Source organism: Scophthalmus maximus, chromosome 5 (genome assembly GCF_022379125.1).
Source record: "Scophthalmus maximus strain ysfricsl-2021 chromosome 5, ASM2237912v1, whole genome shotgun sequence".
In the NCBI taxonomy this organism is placed as follows: domain Eukaryota; kingdom Metazoa; phylum Chordata; class Actinopteri; order Pleuronectiformes; family Scophthalmidae; genus Scophthalmus; species Scophthalmus maximus.
This window is the reverse complement of record NC_061519.1, coordinates 19,343,834-19,365,069: the sequence shown is the minus strand read 5'-3', so window position 1 is coordinate 19,365,069 and position 21,236 is coordinate 19,343,834. Positions and strand designations below refer to the sequence as shown.

The window sequence follows — 21,236 nt, the reverse complement described above, 5'->3', positions numbered from 1 at the left end:
AGTTAAAGCCACATTTGCGCCATCTTTTAAGACCGTGTGTTGCGTGCTACGTTAGCTAAGTTAGCTCGCGCTCAGGGCACAGTGCTCTTGCTCCTGTCTGCTAGTGTGACAAAGCTAATGCGCTTTAGCTTTAGCTCCGGGTGTTGTTGAGTTGACGAAGTTCACTTCAAGTTGGAGTCACGTGTTAAGGAAGCCCAGGTGAATTATCCCAGGTAGACAGAGAGTTAGTAAGTTACGTTAGCCATTTAGCATCCGAACTCCTGTCAGTGACTATCGTGCTAATTTAGCACGCTAATGCTCATTAGCATGCTAATGGCGCTCAGTAGCATGCTAATGGAGCTCATTAGCATGCTAAATTATTGACAAAGCTGAATCTAACTGTATACTAGTGACTGCTATTGTGTATGCTGGTGGAATAACAACACGCACAGGTTGATTAATTGTTGAATTGTTTTTGGTTGATGACGTTTGGCCATGATGACGTCACAGTACAGTGGCTGGTGATGTAGTTTTGCTGAACCGCGTTAGCTTGACCAATTTCCCGACACGTTTTGTTTTTGTTTTGTTGAAGTCTGACCAAAAGGGGGGCTGCAGTAAATAAAACAAGCCCGCCAAAAAAAAATAAAAAAATAATAATAATAATAATTTGGCTGAAAGAAAAGAAAAAGCTCCAGAGAAGGAGAGACTGTGTGCACAGAAGTTGTTGTGTTTCCTGTGAGCGGTGTCAGCCCGTCCCAGTCCCTGCGGCCCTCACCGACCACTGTGACCGGGGGAACTGTGCCTGCAGCCCAGGACATGGCCTCGTTTGTTCACAGGCCACTGAAAAGAGTTATGCTGTCTGTTTTGAATGGACAGCGTTTTCCTTTGTGTGGCCGATCAAAAAACAAGAGGGGGCAAAGTTAGTCAGCAAGTTGCGCAGCTCTTCTGCATTCTGACTCTTCGAGCCTCTTTTGTACGAAGTTTAGCACAATGTTTTACACAGTGTGCGACCTGAATGGCACGCTGGAGGTAGGAACGACTTTTGACTCAATTTACAAAATGGAAAGAGATAGAATGTGTGTTTGCTGTCAGTCACGTTTCTGTGATAGAACAAGTCAAAATGATCACATTGGGGTTGAAGACTCAGCCATAGCATAATACAGAAAATGACAGAGTGCAGTGTTGCTGAAATATTTATACGCTTTTATCTGATCTATTTCCTAACCACAAAGTATTTGCCTCCGAATCCCTGGCACTTTTGATATTACCTGAAGGCAAATGGTGTATAGATTTATACAAGTTATTTACAACAACAGCCAAACCATTCCTGTGGAAACTAGGCTGCAGATCAAAGGATTGTTTTGATCTCTACTTAGCATATTTGTTTAACCTAGCCAGTGATTCTGAAAAGTGCACAAGCTTTTCGGTGATATGCAGAGCACCCTTTATCCGTCTTTTTCTTCTGTTAGCTCTGGATTTAAGTACTTTCTGTATTTAGGAGACAACTGGATTTGCCAGCTTTTGAAATTTAGTTGCCCACTGCTAGCAGTCTTGGCACTCAGAAATAGATAACTAGGTATGTTCCACTGCTAATCCTGATCGGCCTTGTAATAGTATTTGCGGACTGTACAGCACTCAATTAGGGCATAATGTGCTATTTTTATTTCCTTTAAGTTGGATTAAATGTGAAAACATGGTGTGTTTTTTCTTTCTGTTTCCATCTACCGGTTACTGTGTGGGTACTTTGCTAAAGTATTGTTTTATACTGTTTCAATCAATAGCACTCTCTCCAAACAGGATTGCAAAATGTCAGGAGAAAAACAATGTCCAAGCGCTCTCTAAAAAAAGATGCCAGGGCAATCAGGAAATTTTCTGGAATGCTTAAGAGAATGCATATGCACACAATGCCCTAATTCTCTCTTACTTTGGGTTTGGGAAAGATGAGCCCAGGTTTATTGAGAGCCAAAAAAGGGGGCAGATGGCTCACAAGAGGGATAAACCTGGGAAGTCATGCTGTAAATGTGTTTTACAGAAAACAATGAAAGGAGCGGACAAAGCGATTGTGGCAAAGTCCTTTGGAAAATGGAAAAGCAGCTCTCTAAGGTCCAGGACCATGGAGAAGCCGGATGAGCCGTCCGAGGAGAGTAAGGAGGAGAGCCTTTCCAACTGCACCTGTGAAGCCCCCCAACTCGGCAAGAAACCAGTTGGTAAAAGTGCCTTATTTTCTTATTTCTGCTCCATTCATACTGCTGTGTCTCCCAGCTTATTTTTCTTGTGGTAATTTTAATTATTACAGTGGTGACTTGTATTTTTTTTTTTCATTTGACTCTCTGGCCTGCCATATCCAGTGAACAAACAAACCACATTGTTGGGCAGGAGAATTCCTTTTGAGGGAAAGTGTGTCTCCAATGATACAGTGTTGCCAGAAAAAGACAAAGCAAAAAATAGCAAACACAAAAACAGTCACAGGTGCATGGGAAAAAGAGAGAACCGAGTGAATGGTCACTGTGGTCCCCAGGAGGTCTTTCAGTGTTAGCCAGTGCGGTGGGTGGACTTCTGACAAGGACGTTGGTTAGCGGCCAGGTGGAGTGTGTAACTGAGAATGCTCCTGTTTATTCTTTTCACATGCTAATGTGGCTCCTATGTGACTTTAATGTGGCAAAACTTTTTCTCTGAGTTAATATTTTTGTTGTTGCAATACTGTCACAGTAGTAGGGCTGATTAAAAAGGCTCCACACTTTTTTATGTAGCTTTGAGATACAGTGATATTTAAAAATACATATATATATAAACAATGCTGCACATATTTAGTGCCCACAAGTAAAAGCATATGGCTTTTAAATCCATGAACCAGACCTGAGAAAATAAGCAGATCACATTATTGTGTATGATTAAAGGACACGATTACAGAGATTTCAATATTTGTAGTTCAGTGTTTTTGTGGAGATATACAAGTTATGTAACAAAACAAAATGCTCTAACAATTATTTTATACTCTTTATGATAAGTTTATCTCATGTAGCATTTGGCTCCTACCTTTGTTTGCTCGCTATCATGTTCCATGTTCTTCAAAATGTTAGCTACAATACAGTAACTTACAGAAGAGGATTTTTATCTCTCCGAAACGCTGAAATTAGGCCTCTGACACTGTAATGAAAGACTACACGAGGGCCCAAGTTGTGAGCATTGCACCCCTATGTGGACAAAGTAAGAACAGTGGGGTGTTTGGATAAAACACACAGGCCATGCAGTTTTCCTATCTTACTATTTAGTATAATGGTCGATAGGTATTGGAGTAAATGTACTCTAAAATATATCTTAAGCTTTCATTAGTGGGTCATGTGCCTTCTGTCTAATACATTAGCACAAAGGAGAAATATGGCCTCAAACTATGGCTCTTTCCATATCTTGAAGTGTACAATTCTAAATAGCTTCAAAAGCATCACATCTGCCATCTGCACTTCTAGGAACTCTTCTGCATAACCATTAAAACAAGCTGTCTCAGAGGACATCGTTCGTATTTCAGCCTCAACCCTGAATTACTGTGTGTTCATTATAATTATAAGGGAGGAGTGTTGCCAGACTGGCCAGCAGAATGCCAGGTGCACACTTCCGTAATCTACCATTTTAAACTAAAGTCAGAGCATCTACAGCAGTATCTATGTGCTATTCAGCCATTAGTTCACTTTGGCTTTCATGCCCGAACTCGTATCATTCACCCAAAATATTTTATACCACAACAGGCATACAGGAGGAAAGTGCAATACTTTGTAGTGTTCCATTTTCCTAAGCCTGCTTAGGTTATGTGACTGAGCCATGCCGCTGTGTGAAATTTTATCCCAATACTGGCACTGTATCCTTGTGAGGGAGTCTTGTAAAATAGGTTTACTTAGCGCCTTTGCTGGCATTTTCCGAAGATAGCAAATGCACAAACACTGTCCATGATCGGATTAGCTGTTCAACAAAATGATGTAACTCTTTGTCTTTCTTGTGTGGCATAGGTTTCTCTGCTTAAGTTTAGTGGTCATCCTCAGGAGAAAGGAAACATTTGAAATCCAGTCACATCCTCATAATCCATATATTACAAATAAAATAGATGACAGCCTTGGTTAATCAGAGCCTTTGTCACACAAACGTGACACGTGACTGCCCAGAGTGAATCAGTCTGACACCAACAAATTCACCAGAATTTTTGAGATACTAAATCACACCGCACAACAGCGGTCCTTAATCAACACAAGTCCTAATTCGTAAGGCATTTCATTTTGAACTTTGCCTGATGTTCCTCTCTGGTGTCGAGGCACAGGATTTAAATTGCATGTGATAAGTGTGAAAGATTTTTTGAGCATCCATATACAGTATAAAGTACGCTATGCCAAGTACACAGAGAACATGAATTTCCACCTGAGGACATATAGCTATACGTCCAGAGTCACAAGGTATGTCAAGACAAAATGTTAATTACACAATTTATGACAGGAATCAGTTGAAATATCTCCATGGATCTCGCTTATTTACATTTTAATTACTACTATTACTTATTCTTATTTTTTGGATGTGACCATAGCAAGCCCAATTCCTCTCCTACACTAAAAAGGAGCAAAATGACTGTTTTCCACTGGAGGTTTAGATGCTTGTTTATCACTTTTAAATACCATCATCTTTGCTGAAATCCCCTCTCAAAAGAACCTTTCACTTGCTGGAATAAATTCAAATTAAAATTTAAATCCCTCTTTGCATTTCTTCAGCCTTTTTTAAAATAGCTGCCTCCTTTTAGAAAGCTGTTTATGTAGTGATCTGTTCATAATCCAGTTTGTTTCTCAACAGCGAAAAACACAGAAATCGTATTATCACTATCTTGGAGAGATGATGCGAGAAATCAGGAAGTATAAATGTCTGGATCTGTTGAAGTTTGCAAAGTTGTAAAGCTGAGGAGTAAGGCAAAAGCCTTTCAATAAAGTAGTCTGTAAAATGGTGATTTGACTTGCAAATATCCAGAAATATAAAGTACCGTGATAACGTAAAAAAAAACATTTTCCTACCCTTAGCAAAGCTAATGAAAAGGCTGAGAATATACTCGTTCAACATTACACAACATTTTGGGACGTTTCAGACAACAAGTCGACAGTATTTCTCATCTACTGCATATAGATGGGTCATCAGAAATGTTCAGGTGTGTGACATACAGCTTCTGAAGTGAGAACTGGAAGATTAACCCCTGGCACCGGAGCTGACGAGTCACAACAGCTCTTGCTAATCTGAGGAGGTGCTCACTTTCCAATGTACAGAGAAAAACAATATCTAATCAGAAATGAAACAAACATAAACGGAGAGAGCAGACGTTCACATGCAATGCCTTTTGATAACAACTAATTTCAGAGGTAAAATGATGCAGAAGAGGCTACGGGGAAATGTAATTTGCTCAAATTAGATTGGATTTATTGTTTGGAAACAAATTATAATTGTGTCTCCAGAAAGTTAACCAAGATCTAAACAAAAGGAAATCAATGGCCCACCCCCATTAATCACTCAAAGCCAGCTACTTGTGCTGAAGAAACTTACTTCATAATCAATTTCTTTGTTTTGCTCAAAGGGCATTTGCATTTCAGTTCATGTCAGCACGCTTCCTGTATCTGGCACAATCAAAATATTGCAAGGCATCAACATTAATGAAGTTTTTTTTCCCCCCTATTTATTCAAGTGCATGTCTCTGAATACGCAAGATGATTTTAGCTTGTTATGTAAACTGCCCTACAAATATTTTAAAGACAGAAAAAGAAGTAGCAGGTTTAACTATTTTAATGCTTCTCATTGCTTCCAGTGTCATAGTGAGACACGCAGGATACATCATCTCAGACATTTTTCTTTTTTAGTATTAACGACTAAGAACCAACCAATATCTGCTCCTCGGGATCTTGCATTTGAGCACCCAGGGGACTTCTGAGACCAGACAGAAATGCCTCCTGTTAGTTGTGTCTAGACATACTATTATGGCCACCAAGGTCATTATCAAAGCGTGCATTATACACACCTGTTACCATTGTTTAGATGCCCATTTTTGGCTGAACATCCAAGCTCCTATCTTGCCATTTATAGGCGTGTCTGCCTCATTGTCTGCCCGCCTGAGTAGAAAAGATGGGCAGGGACCCCCCAGAGACGCCCAGATCTGGACCTAACCTCTCAATGACACAACACAATGAGTCCACGGCCCATGAACTACAAAAGGCAGACATCGACTGACCAGTCAAGCATTGATTTCTTAGATGTAAGCAATCAGATGCTCTCGTTTGAGGGCAGCACATGTAGAGAACAAGCTGTGACCACTAGGGGATGATGCTTTTCATTTTGACTGATAAAGTAGAGGATTTAAAGCCAAGTGAGTAAATAGTCAGTCAATGTAGGGAACCAGTAGTGACCAGTAATGAATCATGTGTTTAAAGTTGATAATTTGGACCTGCAATTGTATGAAAACTTAATTAATACTTAACATTTTTTATCGACCAATGTGATTTTAAAAAATGATCTGGGAACTTTGGATTCCCACCATGAAGACCACGTTTGGTCACCTGTCACATCCAGTAAACCTGCCTTTTTGGCTTCTTAGTCATTTCATTATTTCATGAGAACTACCTGGATGTGGTAGATTGTTGATTTGGAACAACATAATCAAATAAAACCACAGTCCTACTGTAGTTGTGAAGGTTTTAGTTCAAGGAAAAGACAGAATACAACCTATATTTGTCCATAAAACATTTCAAATGTTTTTGAAGTGTCTTCAAAGGACACTGAATAAACACGTTGTAAGGTTGCCCACGGTCACACACAAATCGGCCCAAAGGGGATTGCTGGGAAGTAATCTAATCATTCCTTTTAACTGAGACGCAGTGACACGCAGTGTAGATAATGATCCCCATGAAAAATGTACTGTTTTTTCAAAAGAATAGTTCCTGTCTGCTGACATTACCATAAAGATAGTTCTACATCCTGGAGCCATATCAACAACATGTACTTATGTTTGGTGCCTCGTATTTGCATATGCAAATAATTAAAAAATAATTTAATTCTGTCCTTTTATGTGACTTTCTGGGATGAACAAGCGGCATCAAGTGGTTGCACAATGAGGGTTCAGCACCACCAAAAAGAAGCATTCGTGCCATTTTAGACCAAGCTTGAAGCATTATATATATATATATATATAGCTGAAATGAACCACAGCTTAATATAGATTTTTACACATCTATTATATTCAATGGCACAGTGTGAATATGCATTGTTGTTTTGGCGTACAGGCTGCCATGCAAAATTAGTCACGTTGCTTTGTTGAAATCACGGGGCGGTGTGTTGAGTGATAGGGTTTGTTGAAGTTATACTGCTGACATTTTGATCCTGTTGTGCATTAGAAGAATACAGTTAAACATATTTGTGTAGGTTTCACGGGAGGAAGGTATAGTGCTCAAAACAACAGGGTGCTGTGACACTTCAATTTGCTTACATAATTTGCAGCAGGATGCAAAAAGCTTTTAGACACAGATGTGACCCATTGTAATACCTTTCTAAATGCAATCAAACACTTTCTACAAATATGAGCAGGACTTTTTAAATGTGAACCTTTGTTTGACATGTAATTTGTCCAACCCACTCCTCTTTCATTTCTCCATCAGCTCTCTCCAGTTATGCCCACATTTTTCCGTTGATAAAATAGCTTGACAAAAAAACTAGTTTATGTTCTCTGCCGACTCTGAATGAGGTCTCTCTCCTTTTTTTTAGGGATTTGAACAGATGTTAGAGCCAAAAAAGATGTCGATTTTGTTACAGCTGTGTTGTGTAGTATCCAATATGTTGCTTTCTCACAATTTGTCAAGATTGTGTTGCACAAGTTGATTCCCCCCCCCCCCCCCCCCCCCTCGTGTTTTCCTCTAGCAACACTGATGTCTAGTTCAGGACATAAAAATAATCATCCATAGAACAAGCTTGTCGTGTTCTTGCAGCATGATTGTCTGCATCAGCAAACAACGAACATGTTATTTGATAAGACGCTTAGATAGATGATTTTTCTTACTTTCATGTGTTAGTACGATTATCAGGCACCACTGCTGAACAGAGGGGAGACAGAGCAGGTCTGCTCTCATTGTACGTCTCTTTCACAGGGTACCATGAATTGGCTCTTGAAGACAGTTAGAAATTTGACTTTCAAATGAGGCATTAAACAAGGTGATGGTCAACTGCCAAAACCTTAAGTAATGATATTCTCCATCCTCAAGTCCCCAGCCTTGCATAATCAAATGCACAAATCACAGAAAAAAGAACTGAAAATACATTATTATTACATATTGTGTTCACACGTCAGTCTCCTGGGACCTGGGAGGGGGCATCACTGAGAGACAAGCGTGTTTGGGTGGCCCCTACCATCAGCTGGGAAAGGGCTGTGCTTGGATATAGAGGGGGGCCCCCTCATGGGTATCACTTATTTTAAATCCTGATCCACACTATCCCACCCCCACCCCTCTCTTTTGCCCCCCTCGCCCCAGGCTCCACCCAGAAGTGTGGTTGCCTTTGTCATTGTAATCTGGCCCTGTTTGCTAAACGCTTCCACTGTTTACTCTCTGCTACGGGGGCTTGTATGAACAGGAGTCAGCAGGACGCAGGGTGACATCACTTTGCCTTGGGGGGGGGTTTGTTGGAAAATCTGCATTTGTGATTTCTCTGGGCCCCTTTCTTCTTTTATTCTTCCCTGTCTCTATCCGGGCCTGTCGAACGCATGAGCTAACCCAGGAGGCTAACATGGCCTACAGGGAGGAATTACACCTAATTACTTGAATAACTGCTAGGCAGCAGCCTTCCGTAGTCACCAAAAATCATTTCCAGGTCTCTGCCTTTTACTGATAGCCAGACTTCATGTGACAGAAAACCTCGGACAAAGCTTTAACATTCAAATGGTCCAGGAGAAATGAAACAGGCTGACAGGTACAAACATTAAAACGGGGGGAAATCAAATTAACAGACGAGGATTTCATATCATCTATTTTTGTTGTTGCCGTAGCGATAAAGTCGCAGACATTGAAACTGGTCTGTTGAGCCATTGTTATCATCCCTGGCCATCTGCTGCTGAGGAGTGACATTCCCTCTCATTTGCATGATGAGTGATGTATGAGGAGCTTGGGAGGGTTTATGCCCCGGTCTTATGACAAAGCAAGTGAAAGTTTTTCTTTATTAAACGCACAGAATAGAAGGATCGATATATGAATAAGGCTGGATAATGGAGTTAAATAAAAGGAATAAATCCCCCCCGTGAGTGTATATGTCTGTTCGTCTGTGTGCGCGTTTGCCTGCATGTATGTTGTATCTCCACTGAGTTCACACAAATCTGTGGTGCATGTGTCTGTGCAAGTGTACGCGCGCATGAGTAGAGGCTAGTGCGCATCTGCCTTCTTGTGTGCCTGTTTGTGTGTTTTGCGGATGTGGGAGTAGAGCGAGGAGGGGGGTTGGTGGCTGTTGATGTGCAAATGTGCATCATGTTGAAGGGCTGTGAATGGGGAGGTGTGACGTAAAAAGGGACCCGAACGCAGGTGCTTATCTCGAGGCTGTCAAAGGCACAGTATGTCATATTCCTGGGGACTACCTTTCAAAGGCACAGCTCCGGCGCAGCTATCAAGAAACAGGGAGAAAATCAAACTTTTTGGATCACAGCACTAGGTTGGTGTCAAAGTTCTTTATATTTAATACACTGTCAGTTTGGTCAGCATTTATCATCACTGAAACTCAGGATCGCATATGTGAACGATAAGCTTTTTAGCTCGTGCTCTCGGATGCTGTCATTTGAAAAATTCAAAACATGAGCTGAAATGTGCAAGTGTTTAGAAACTTGCTCAGATTTCCGCATAGATTCTACTCAGCTGCTTAACTCGTGTTCTGTGGATTTTACGTGACGATGTGAGGCAGATTTTTTTTTGCTGTGCTTTCGTTTTGAACCGTTTTGACTGTCAGGGGGGCATTTAGAAAATCTAGCCCCGGTGATGAACATTGTTTGCCGGATACAAATCAGTGTTCTTCACATCTTTGCTTGAAAGTGAGCGTAGCTTCTGTCCAGGTTTCAGACAGTTTGAGGGCAGATTAAATGAGATTAAATAACAGTTTTTTGAGATGCATGACCTATTTTTGATCATCCAGATAGCATGTGATACTGTCTACCTAGATTAAATCCACAGCATTTGTGTGGAGTATAAGCTTGTCTTAGAAGAACACATGTTTGTATTGTATGCTGAGACAAAGCATTGTCAGGTTGCCTGTGGCTTTGACAGTAACAGCTGTACATACAAGACCACTGAGCCTAATGCACTTAAACATTGACTCTGTGTTTCAATAATATATTTGAACAGTCACTGAAGTATTTTATTGCATCCTGTTGTGGCTTTCTATAATTTGCATTGTAACTCCAGTAAAGTTCAAAAAGTACGTGCTAATTTTGAATATAGTGTGATAGTAAAAAATAATCTGCAAATCAGCTTTTGTGTTAAACACCATGGGCAAGTTTTGGATTTGTACAAATTCATTTTGGCCAAAATGTTACATTGTGTTCTGAATATCCGTAATTATTCGCATTGTAACCCTGGTAAAGTTTGAAGCTAATTCAGCTAATGCTGAATGTGGTGGTGAGATAGTAATACCAGCGACCGTGAACTTTTCTGCTATACGTGGGCAGGTCTCAGCTTTGAACAAATTCTGTGGGGCCAAAGCACTCAACAGTCTCCAGGGCAACTATTGATTTAGGAAGGACGGATGCTGGTTAGAAAAGTTCATCATTTACCAGTAACTTGCGGCACACTAATGGCTCTGAATCTGCTTGTATGACCCAACTTTAAGTTAATCATTATTAAACTAAAGTAGGATTTTTTTTAAGGCTTGGGTTAGAGGTCTATAGTGGATTATAGTCCACACGATGTCATAACAGCTTTAATGTCATTTTTAGATTTTGTTCTTTATTCTTTTTTAATAATTCAAAATAATGAAACATCTCATGTTCATCTTATTTATGTAAGCAAAACATCTCATGTATATGCCAAGGCAATATATCTATTGTACTCTCTTTCAGAGACATTATACTCTATGATTTAGGTGTTCAATTTGGAGAAGTACTGTCGAAAAAACTGTCAGTGGTAAAATAAATTTGAATGCCAGTTGTCATTCTGCCCATTTAATTCGCCTCCATTTAATCATAACTCCATCAGCTTATTTCAGTCAGCTCTCATCTCGTACTAAACACGAAAAGAGAAACAAAAGACATTAGGTAACACAGAGCCTTGTGTAACCGTGTCGCATGACGATAATCCTTTAAAAAAAAGTTTGAAAGTTATCTGGAGACGTTAACTCATGAAGGCAGGAGACATTGGTCAGGTTATAAAGTTACTCCTCTTTATTTTGTTTTAAATCACAGTGGCAGTAAAGACTATGGCAGGGATGTGTGTTGAAGCAGTGATAAGTAAGAGGCATTATTCCTCTGTGCTCCACACCCTCCTCTTCAAAGGACAGGGATGTTAGTTGCTACACAACACGTTCATGTCACGTCTGTTCACCTCCAGGAACTGTCCATGGTACCTGCTGCCCAACAAAACTGGATCCACAGATTTATTCACATAGTTTCACAACACATTCAAGGTCTGTGATTGAAATTTTGATTTGTACCTAATTCCATCTATTTGGGAAATAAAATAAAATAAACTTTTTCAAGCTCTGACATCTTAAAAAAATTGTAAATGTATGATTTTCAAAATGTCTTTTGCCGTCGGATTGCACACAATGTAAACGCGAAAAAGCTCAGCACACACGTCAGTCGGAAAACACACTGTGTTACCTGTTTTTTTTGCCCCACTCAAACTTCAGTTAGTTAATCCAGGAAAATGAATTATGTGGATTTAATTCAACAAGGTCTCAGAAACGATCCATCTGCTGTTGAGCAGCTGGTGAAAGGATAAATGTAATTAATTACTTAACTTTTGAACAGTATTCCAGAAAAACTGTGCTGTTTATGCATCCTACTGGAAAAAATGTAAATCAACAGTGTGAACAATACCTTTAAAATTTACCCTTTTCTCCCCCCTCAGCGTTTTTGTTTTAAATAGTCCTTCAGTGTCGCCCATAGTATTGTTTGAAATTGGTCTTGTGTAAATGTACAAACCATAGTGTCAGGAATTTGTTACAATGGAAATATATTACTTTCAAATAGGGTTCATAATAACCTATGAATTTAGATTTATCTAATTAAAGGTTAGACATTATAATATATGACTATGTAATTCTAGATAACAGTAATTCTCATTTAAACTGACATATAGTCCTGTGCTTACATTTTTATTTTTTTTTTTGTCTATTAGTGCACTGATCTTAATAGTAATTTAATGATGATTGTAAAATAATTTAAAATCTTAATAAAATACAAGGATTTTATATAGTGTCAGCGATTTTTTTTCTAGCTTGGTGCCACTTTAAAGAAAAATTATGTAAAAATGTTAACAAGGTTAAAGCAGTTGGGATTCTCATAAAAAAGGAAGAAAAGAAAAACCTTTTAGTGAATAGTTATATTTGTTTGACAGGGCAAGACTATGAAATGTTCCCAATTAATATTACATGGGATTTTTTTCCCCAGCTTTCCTTTTTTCTAAATATATTTCTGAATTTACCTTGATTGTAATGTACCTCATTGGCTGCGGTTTTGTTTATTGGCCTAACTATAAAGGATCTGCATATACCCTTGTGGGCTGGGAAGAATTAGGATTTATGAATTTATTTCCTCTGTTGTATTGTTTAAACAGCTTTGGTTTAGTTTTGATCCCTTCCTCTTGCCTTTGAGGCTGTTCCACGGTGTCAGCTGTTGACTGATAGTAAGAGAACTGCCTCACAGTGTGAATGAAAGAAAACTAGCGGTTGGTAAACACTGATAAGGGATAAATAGAAAGCGGTCAGGCAGAGATAGTTCTGTGGGAGCCCAGATTGTGTGCGGTCTGTTAAAATGAGATTCTGAGCCTGTCCTTTTTATTCTTCCTCCCCTCCCCTCCCCTCCCCTGTGCAGCGTTTGTCTGGAAAATCTCCAGTGACCCGGCTCGGCAGTCCCAGGCTGCAGTATTCTCTTTTTGTATTTGTTTTGTTTTCTAACAAGGGTCAAGTTGGCCAATAGACATGTCCCTGATGCTTATAGACAGCTGTCATGACTTCAAGTGCTTACAATAGTTACATTTTTACACGGTTTCATGGTTCTGCACCAACAAGCACAGCAGCAAGAGATTTGTAAAAAAAAAAAAAAAAAATTAATAAAGAAAGAAAAAAACAAAATTAAATCTATGACCAATTTTGAAACATCCAGTTTTTGTGTTGATTCCTTGTCATCATATAATTTACCTCAACAATACTTTCAAATAAAAAAAGAAGAAGCTGAGTAGGGAACATCTCTGAATATCCATCCAATCCAGTCAGCCCAACCTAAATATATATATTTCACCTTGTTATATTAATTACAGTCACATGATTACACATTTCCACTCCTCTCAGCACAGACCCTGGGGATTATAAATCCAATTTCTCAATTAAAATCACGCTAAATTACTGTTTTATTACATTTTGGTTAGGCTGCTCTTTTTCTTTTTCTTTCTTTTCTGGGTGAATCTATTTTTCATGTGATTAAAAAGACCTTCAGAGGTCTTACCTTTAGGATCACCATGTGGTGTATTTACACAGAAAAATAATTCAGCCCATTGTCGCCCAGCAGCTAATGAGATTGGTTGTTAAGTGAATGACACAAAGGCTACAAGAAAAAAAGCTCAGCGTTTCGGGTGAATATCACAGTGTCCCTGCACACACACACACACACACACACACACACACCAAGCAAACACACTCTCAGCAGCGACACTCTGGACTATACCCTGTACCCCACCTCGATATCCTTCAGCTCCGTCTCCTCCCCGATGTCACTATGAGATGCAAAAACAAAGGCTAAAAGGGGCATGGTAAGTCGAGTTCGCCATTCTGCCCTTTCAGATGTGTTAACACGGGAGCATTGAGATGTAGGAGACAAATGATTCTATTTGCCTGTGTGAGGATGTTCTGTGCTGTGTGAGGCTCAGGCTCTGAGATGTACATGCAAGTAGATTCAGAGTAGGGTCAATATCACTGATGCTTTTCTTCTTTTCTGCACGACTCAGAGGAAGATCACTACATTTTACTTGACTGTTCTTGACTTTAAAATCACTGCTAAAAGTTTTCTCTCCATTTCTCGCTCTCAGCTACTTTCTTACCTTGTACTTGAACTTTATGCCAGCTTGTGCTGGAGCTATGAAATAGTTGTGATTCAAAAAAGTATAAAGGATTTTGTTTTCTGTTAATGTCTTTTGTTGATCCTTGAGTGATGCTGGACTCGCTGTTGTTCAAGGATTTCTCTAAAAATGTGTAACGGGGAAAAGCACGACAGCACAGTGGCTTGTTAAGCACCGAGACTCAGTTTGTATCGATTACTCTACTGTTTAGACACTCACTCAAAAGTGAATTGCACAGTGTGCAGATATCTCGTATCTTTGATCTGTGAATAGTGGAACTGGAGCGTCAGTAGTGATTTCTGTAATGCGAAAAATTTAAGTGCATTAGCTTATCATACTCTACTGTCAGGTTGGAAAGTGGGTTAAACTCCATTGCGTATATTAAACCCTGGACTTAAGTCAAATTTACATTTTGTTAAAGATTACCCCTTTTATTGATGCATATAATCATATTCATGGACCATCTGCTGATTTGGCAAGCATGGATCAAACTCACAAAACAGCCCGGCTAACCTTTTAAGTACAAAATAGTCTGGCTTAACTCTGCTAGCCCAGAAGTGTGCGTGCGTGTGTTTGTGTGTGTGTGTGTTGAGTGTGGGAGATTGTATGGATATTGGATAATACTTAATTTAGATCCTCCAGGCTGCTCACACCATATTTTAGTTTATCATGATCGCTTTGGTAGCGGACCAGGGCTTGTGTTTGAACAACTGAGCAAATAGTGTTTGTCTGACAATAAGCTATGCAAAATCTTGGTAGAAGGAATCTGATTAAACTCTTAACCAGAGCGTACAGCGCTGAGTTTATGTCCATCACCATGGTTACCTGGACTTCACAGTGCAGCATTGCACACTTCCACCTGATTGTGAACGGCTGTGCGGGCCTCACCTTTTGAGTGTGCTAAAACACTGCTTAAGGATTTTCTAGTTGTTCTAATAAGTGATTTAGTCCTTAGTCCTGAAGTGTCTCCCACTGTGTGTTTCACAGAAACAGGAATTTACCACTGGGCATCCTTACTGCATGAAATACTTGTGTTCGGCTCATTCCAAACAAAGCTTACGCAGATTGAGAATTCATATGCCAGAGGTAAATCCGAGTTAACACGGATTTATACTGGCATGAGTTAAAGGACTAGAGTTTGTAATCCAGGTGGCCAAGGGATTTTACCATACAGTGGCAAAAATCACTTAAAACTCCCCCAACATCCTGAGCCACTGAGCCCAGTAAGAAGACAGATTGTTCAGAATTGATGACAGCACAACTATATCAGAGCTGGACTCTGTGTGTGTGTGTGTGTGTGTGTGTGTGTGCGCGCGTGTATGTGTGTCCGTGTGTATGTACATATGTATGCCTGTGTTTGTGTGTGCGCAATATGTGAACATGTTTGCTTCCTATATATACTCAATTAGTACCAAAGGGCCTGTTTAGAATAAGACCTTGACAGATTTTCCTTAAACATTGTAGGGGAGGTGTACTGGGAATACTGCCGTCTATCTGCATGGACATCAGTGGTGTGAATAAAAAGACAACACGCTTAGTTTCAGTGGCCGCTGACTCGAAAGTAAATTGATCAAAGTCACTGTAATATCAAAATAATTGGTGTTTTAATAGACCTAAGCTTGATCATCATACTCAAAACATTGAAAATACTGGTTGGAGAACAAAGGTGTCTGTATGTATGTGTGTGTGTGTGTGTGTGTGTGTGTGTGTGTGTGTGTGTGTGTGTGTGTGTGTGTGTGTGTGTGTGTGTGTGTGTGCGTGCCCCCATGTGCACATGTGTGTGGAGGACAGGAGCAGAGATAGAGTGGAGTTGTTTAATGACAGGAACAGCTGACTCATTTAGAGAGAGCAGTGAAAGGTAATTAACCCTGGGAAAACTACAGCTGCCATGCGAGCTGTTCACTTCAGCGCAATCTGATTAGGAATCACTGCTCGAGTCCCCGACTCCTTTCACAGGCTGTGTGTTTGAGGTAAACTTTTCCCTTTTGCCCCGGAGAGCCCCAGAGCACTGGAGACCTGCCTTTTGTGACGGGGGATTAGCTGGAACGGTTACTACGTTTCTCCAAATTGCAGACCACCTGGTAGCATTCATGCAACCTCCTCCATGAAAGGGCCTCCTCGGGCAGGAACAATGAGCAGGATTACTCTGCTCATTGTTACACCGGGACTGGAACTTCTTTTTCCCTGAACACCTGTCCCCCAATTTAGACAGGTTTGAAAAAAACATGTTCACGAGCGAATTCAAAGATTCAAACTAACATGAGAGTGGTTTGGCAGACTGGAGACTTGCCAATGGATGAATGTCTGCCGCTCCATTGATTAGGCTACTGATGCCGAGTGAAGTGCAATAAGATACTAATTTTATTTGTCTCAATATTTTTGGTGTCCTTAATTGGATTGAAAATCACAAATAAAATAGCATATCATCCAGGCCCCGTTCACACGATGAGAGAACTAAAAGCACCAGAAATTTGGTCAAAAAACGAAATTGTCTCTTTGATGTCAGAAGAAACAATCTGGACTTGGTGCCTTTGTGTGGTCCGGCTCCAGATGAACTCAATTTAGAGGGAAGGCTTTGGGGTGACTTTGGAACGCGATTACAAGATTCATAAATCACCTCGGCAAAGGTGTCACCATCTGACTCTTTTATGGGACTCTTGCTAACTCCGTCCAATAACAAGTTTCCCCTGTAGTTATGCCATCATAACAAATCATTGAAGCGATAGGAGCTAGCCAGCCTCCTAATTGTCTGTTAAGAATTCTGTGAGCTGTGTTCTTTTATTGAAGCATCTCTGTCTTGGAGAAGTGATAAGATGCCAATACGCTTCTCTATAAAAGTACTCTTTGGCAAAAGACACAAACACTTTGCTTGGCCGTCAGGGTAGCTGTGAGGCTGTTATATCTGAAATCGCAGTTGACTTCAAGATTTTTGAGTGTGTCTGCATGAATTCAGAAATCTCTATCAGACGGAGGAATGCTCATAAATTGCTGGCAGAATGATTTTCTTTTAGATACAGTATTTTTTTCCTTTAATTTGAAAGGGCATATTCATACACAACACATATAAAAGCCCAATCATTTTTTCACTGTACTAAATAAACTTTAATAAAATTTTGACACATGAAACATTCAAAGAAGAACACTTTTTGATATTTTGTCCCTTGATTCAACTAAAAAATTAAAATTATTTTCTCATATATATATATACTGTATATACATAACACAGTAAAGATTGTGGGACAAAAAAGGGTCTGGCCATGTTTTATCCATAAATGTTGTCCCCTCCCCGCTCCTTTAATATGCTGATGGTCCAGCTTGTATTCAGGGACAGGCCGTCTGATGGCTTCCTGTCCTTTCTGTCCAAAAAAGACAAAAAGGAAAAGTTGTTTATGTAAATACTCTGAACAGAAGTTCATTTTAATCTCTGAGCAGAGCTTGATTTCCTCACAACAAAGTCATTTGCATCTCAATGAAAAATGGAAAATGCACTCACCTGCTAAATTTTACCTGCTTGCCACAGAATAGGTGTGAACTCTTCCAATCAGGTATATTGCTGCTAGCTCACCTTTTCCTTTCAGCTAGGCCGGCTGTGTGTGTGTGTGTGTGTGTGCGTGCGTGCGTGCGTGCGTGCGTGCGTGTGGCTGATTCTCTACACGCCTCAAACTGCCTATGAGGTGAATATAAATTGTGATCAGTTTGCTGTATCCTCAGACATTCATTACAAGGAAATATGAAAGTAAAAGGTGCAATCTCCTGCCGTTTGCTCTTTATTATACACAAACAGAAAACACTTAGCATGTAAAATTAATGTGAAAATTATTCCCGGGGTAAACTATAAACACAGAAGTTACCCCGCACATTTACCCTTTTTTTCTCCTTCCCCTAGATCAGAGTGTAATTGCCAGTAATCAGGTCTGTTTGCTGCTGATAAAACCACTCTGAATGCGAGGAACCCTCTTTGTGTGATGACTCAATTATGCCAGAAGTGGCTCATCAAACCTGGCCCATCAGCTGCTTTAATAAATAAGGAGGAAAACTTGCTGCAGGCGCATTATAATTCCATTCATTCCATAATTAAATCCATTCCAGTTTTAACCCTTCATTCAGTGTGCTTCTGGAAGAGGAAACAAAAACAAGGAGGCAGGGGGGGAGCGACACACCAGACAGTGACCTTGCACAGAGCACCCATCCGTTCCCTATAATTCAAAATGATACTGTTGAAGAAAGGTTAAGAGAAAAAGGCTCATGGAGAAAAGGATGGGAATCAGTTAAGACGCAGCTCCTGTTTTTTTTTTATGTATGCATTGTTTCCACACAGCCTTAGACAGTAATTATATTAAAAGAGTAATCTAATCATAACAGTTGGTTGGTTGGAGTGTGCAGCTCTGACATTTTGAAATCTTATTTTGTGTAATCTCATTTGCCTCTATCATCTCGCCTGTACCCTCTATCTAAAGGAAATGTAAATAATGTAATTAATTTTATGGTCTCCAGAATCTTACTTGGCTTCTCTGGCCTGGTTTATTGGTTTCAAGATGAGGTATCAGCACAGAGTTTTTTTTACTCCATCACAATAATGTCTGTGTTAATTACATGAGAGCGTCCCAAGTGCACGGATAAGCTGGGAACAAGGGGACACAAAGACTCAAGGTCAGTGATGAATATCCACAGCAGCTGCACGGCATTAATAAGGCATTATATGAAAATAATAATAATAATAGCATCATCCACAACAAAATGCGAGAGAGTGGTTAGAGTAATGTCAGGAGCGTTAGGGTGTTTTACAGATATTTCCTCTCCACCATCCTCAGCTTGGATCCAGCCTTTCTGATAATGGTGCGAGGCGATGGTTATTCATGATGCTGGACTGGGAAGGTCTCTCTCTCTTTTTCTACCCCCAGTCGCAGCCCATTCTCTCCTCCTCTGTGCTGGGAATGCTAGCAGATGGGGTTAGGGGGGAATGGGCTGGGCTCAAGGACACCTAGCAGCCAGATTAACACAGAAAATCTCATAGACCCCCTCAGCATCAGGCTGCCTCCTTTCCCCTTGAGAAATCTGCCCCAGACGAGGGGACGCAGTCCTCTGAGAGGCATTATTTGCGTTGGACTTGTGAGTTTTGGCTATGTGTGCTTATGAGGAGGGGTGGCTGCATAAATATGATTCAGCAGATGACGAACCGGCTCAAATGGTAGTGAGCCTTTTTTCATATGCTAATGAAACTGAGTGAATAACCCTCCCTCCTTCACTCCCTCTTTTTTTTCCCCCTCCAGTTTTGTTTTCCTGGGGAAATGCTCTGTGCGATATAATTAAGAAGATGCTGTTGTTGTTGTTGTTGTTGTTTCTTTTTTCAAAGCTAACAGAAATAAATAATACCATAATAAGATCTGCGAAGTGAAGAGGCTTAACATACTCATTGTGTTCCATCCTTGTTTTCCCTCTTGGATATTTTCTATTAATTAGAAGCAAGCAATTTGATCTCTGTCAAGCAATCAATTTGCATTGTGCTCCTTATTCTGAGTGATGTATTAATATGCTCTTTTCACCTTTTTCTGACTGCATATTGTCCCTACAGTAAAAAAAAATATAGTATTAAAAGAAAGCTTGTCTAGGGACATATATTAAATCCAATGTATGTACCATGAGATGAAATGTTAATAAGTTACGGATTGTAAAATTGAAGCTTACACTTTTTTTGTGTTTTGTGTATTTTCTGTTTCAGATAATGAACTACATGATCACCTCCTGAGAGACAAGAAGTGTGAAAGCATCAACCAGGGTGGAGAGTGTGGATCTGGCATCTCATCCTACAGAGCGCTCGGAAAACTACAGTCAAAGGTAAATAATGTAACCCCGAACAGAGCCTCAATTCTCAATACAAAATAGGAAAAAAAGATTTTTGTCAGGGACACAGAAGTCTCCGGGGATAAATGATTGTGTAACAGGGTTTTGGATGAGTAGCATGCTAAGTGGTGGAGTGTCATTGCTCCTTTTACCACAGTGATGACAAACTGAGATCTGTTTTAACTTATGCAAAAGCTGTGGGAGGCAGGCAGATAATATACTCTTTGAAAGTGTTGCTGAGTCTGCTTTTTCTAAAATGATGGTTCGTTTAGATGTCAGGTCGCCTCGGACGGATTTGTACATGATAAAACTTTTCTTTAAAACCACAACAGAAAGTTAAGAGAGATATTTATACTGTGCTTATTCATAGCAGGAGTTTCAAATAGACCAAAACTTTTCTTCTTTAAAGAAAGAAAATCTAAAATCTTATGCTTTCGAAAATGCTCAGCGGCGATATGAAGTGAACATGTTTTGTAGTAAAAAACTCCGATCAACCTTAAGCATTGAACCTAGTGGGCTCATTTCTGTGTGTAAAGCTTTGAAGACGTGACCTGCCAACAATCTGAACTCTTCTTTTTAAAATTGAATTTGAGAACTCCACAAAATTTAATACAGCATCCACCATCGCTTGGGATAATAATGCTGATGGAAAAACACATTGTTGTAAAACTTGGTGAGACACAACATGGCATTATCTTCAGAATAGAAAAAGGTTTCGTATTACACAGGTTGTAATCCTAGAATAGGGCCACTGTTAAGTAAATGTACATTTTAATTCCACTCACTTCCATATTATACCCTCTAAATATAGGTAGTATATACATATAATAAATTAACACATGCTAATGTATTCAACAGTTATAAGTTGATATGAATACATTTAAATTCTTGTTCATATACAGTATTTTTTTGTTCAGTATTTTACTAACCACCAAGTCATCAAGTCCTGCTTTTCATCAAATAATGACATATCACAAATATATATGATACACAATAGCGAAAAGGGTACATTTTATGTGTTAAAATCTGTGGTTTGACCCTGAAATTATATATTTGTTCTGTCACTTTTGTCCATGTTATTCCATGATGACCTGTTCGTAAACCAAAGCATCT

At 39.7% G+C, this 21,236-nt stretch overlaps 1 protein-coding gene across 5 annotated transcripts in view; it reads left to right on the top strand.

The window, feature by feature from the left end:
* st18 (ST18 C2H2C-type zinc finger transcription factor) overlaps nucleotides 1–21,236 on the top strand; it is a 41,318-nt gene that overhangs the window by 148 nt on the left and 19,934 nt on the right. For 2 of the 5 annotated variants that reach the window (XM_035633709.2, XM_035633708.2), the window contains exons 1-3: nucleotides 36–1,008; nucleotides 2,012–2,186; nucleotides 20,002–20,117. In XM_035633709.2, coding sequence (XP_035489602.1) covers nucleotides 970–1,008; nucleotides 2,012–2,186; nucleotides 20,002–20,117 — 330 coding nt within the window. In that variant the 5' untranslated portion in view covers nucleotides 36–969. Of the gene's footprint in view, nucleotides 1–35; nucleotides 1,009–1,387; nucleotides 1,556–2,011; nucleotides 2,187–9,489; nucleotides 9,673–20,001; nucleotides 20,118–21,236 lie in introns of those variants that run through there. The other 3 variants (XM_035633711.2, XM_035633710.2, XM_035633712.2) reach the window with 3 other exon arrangements.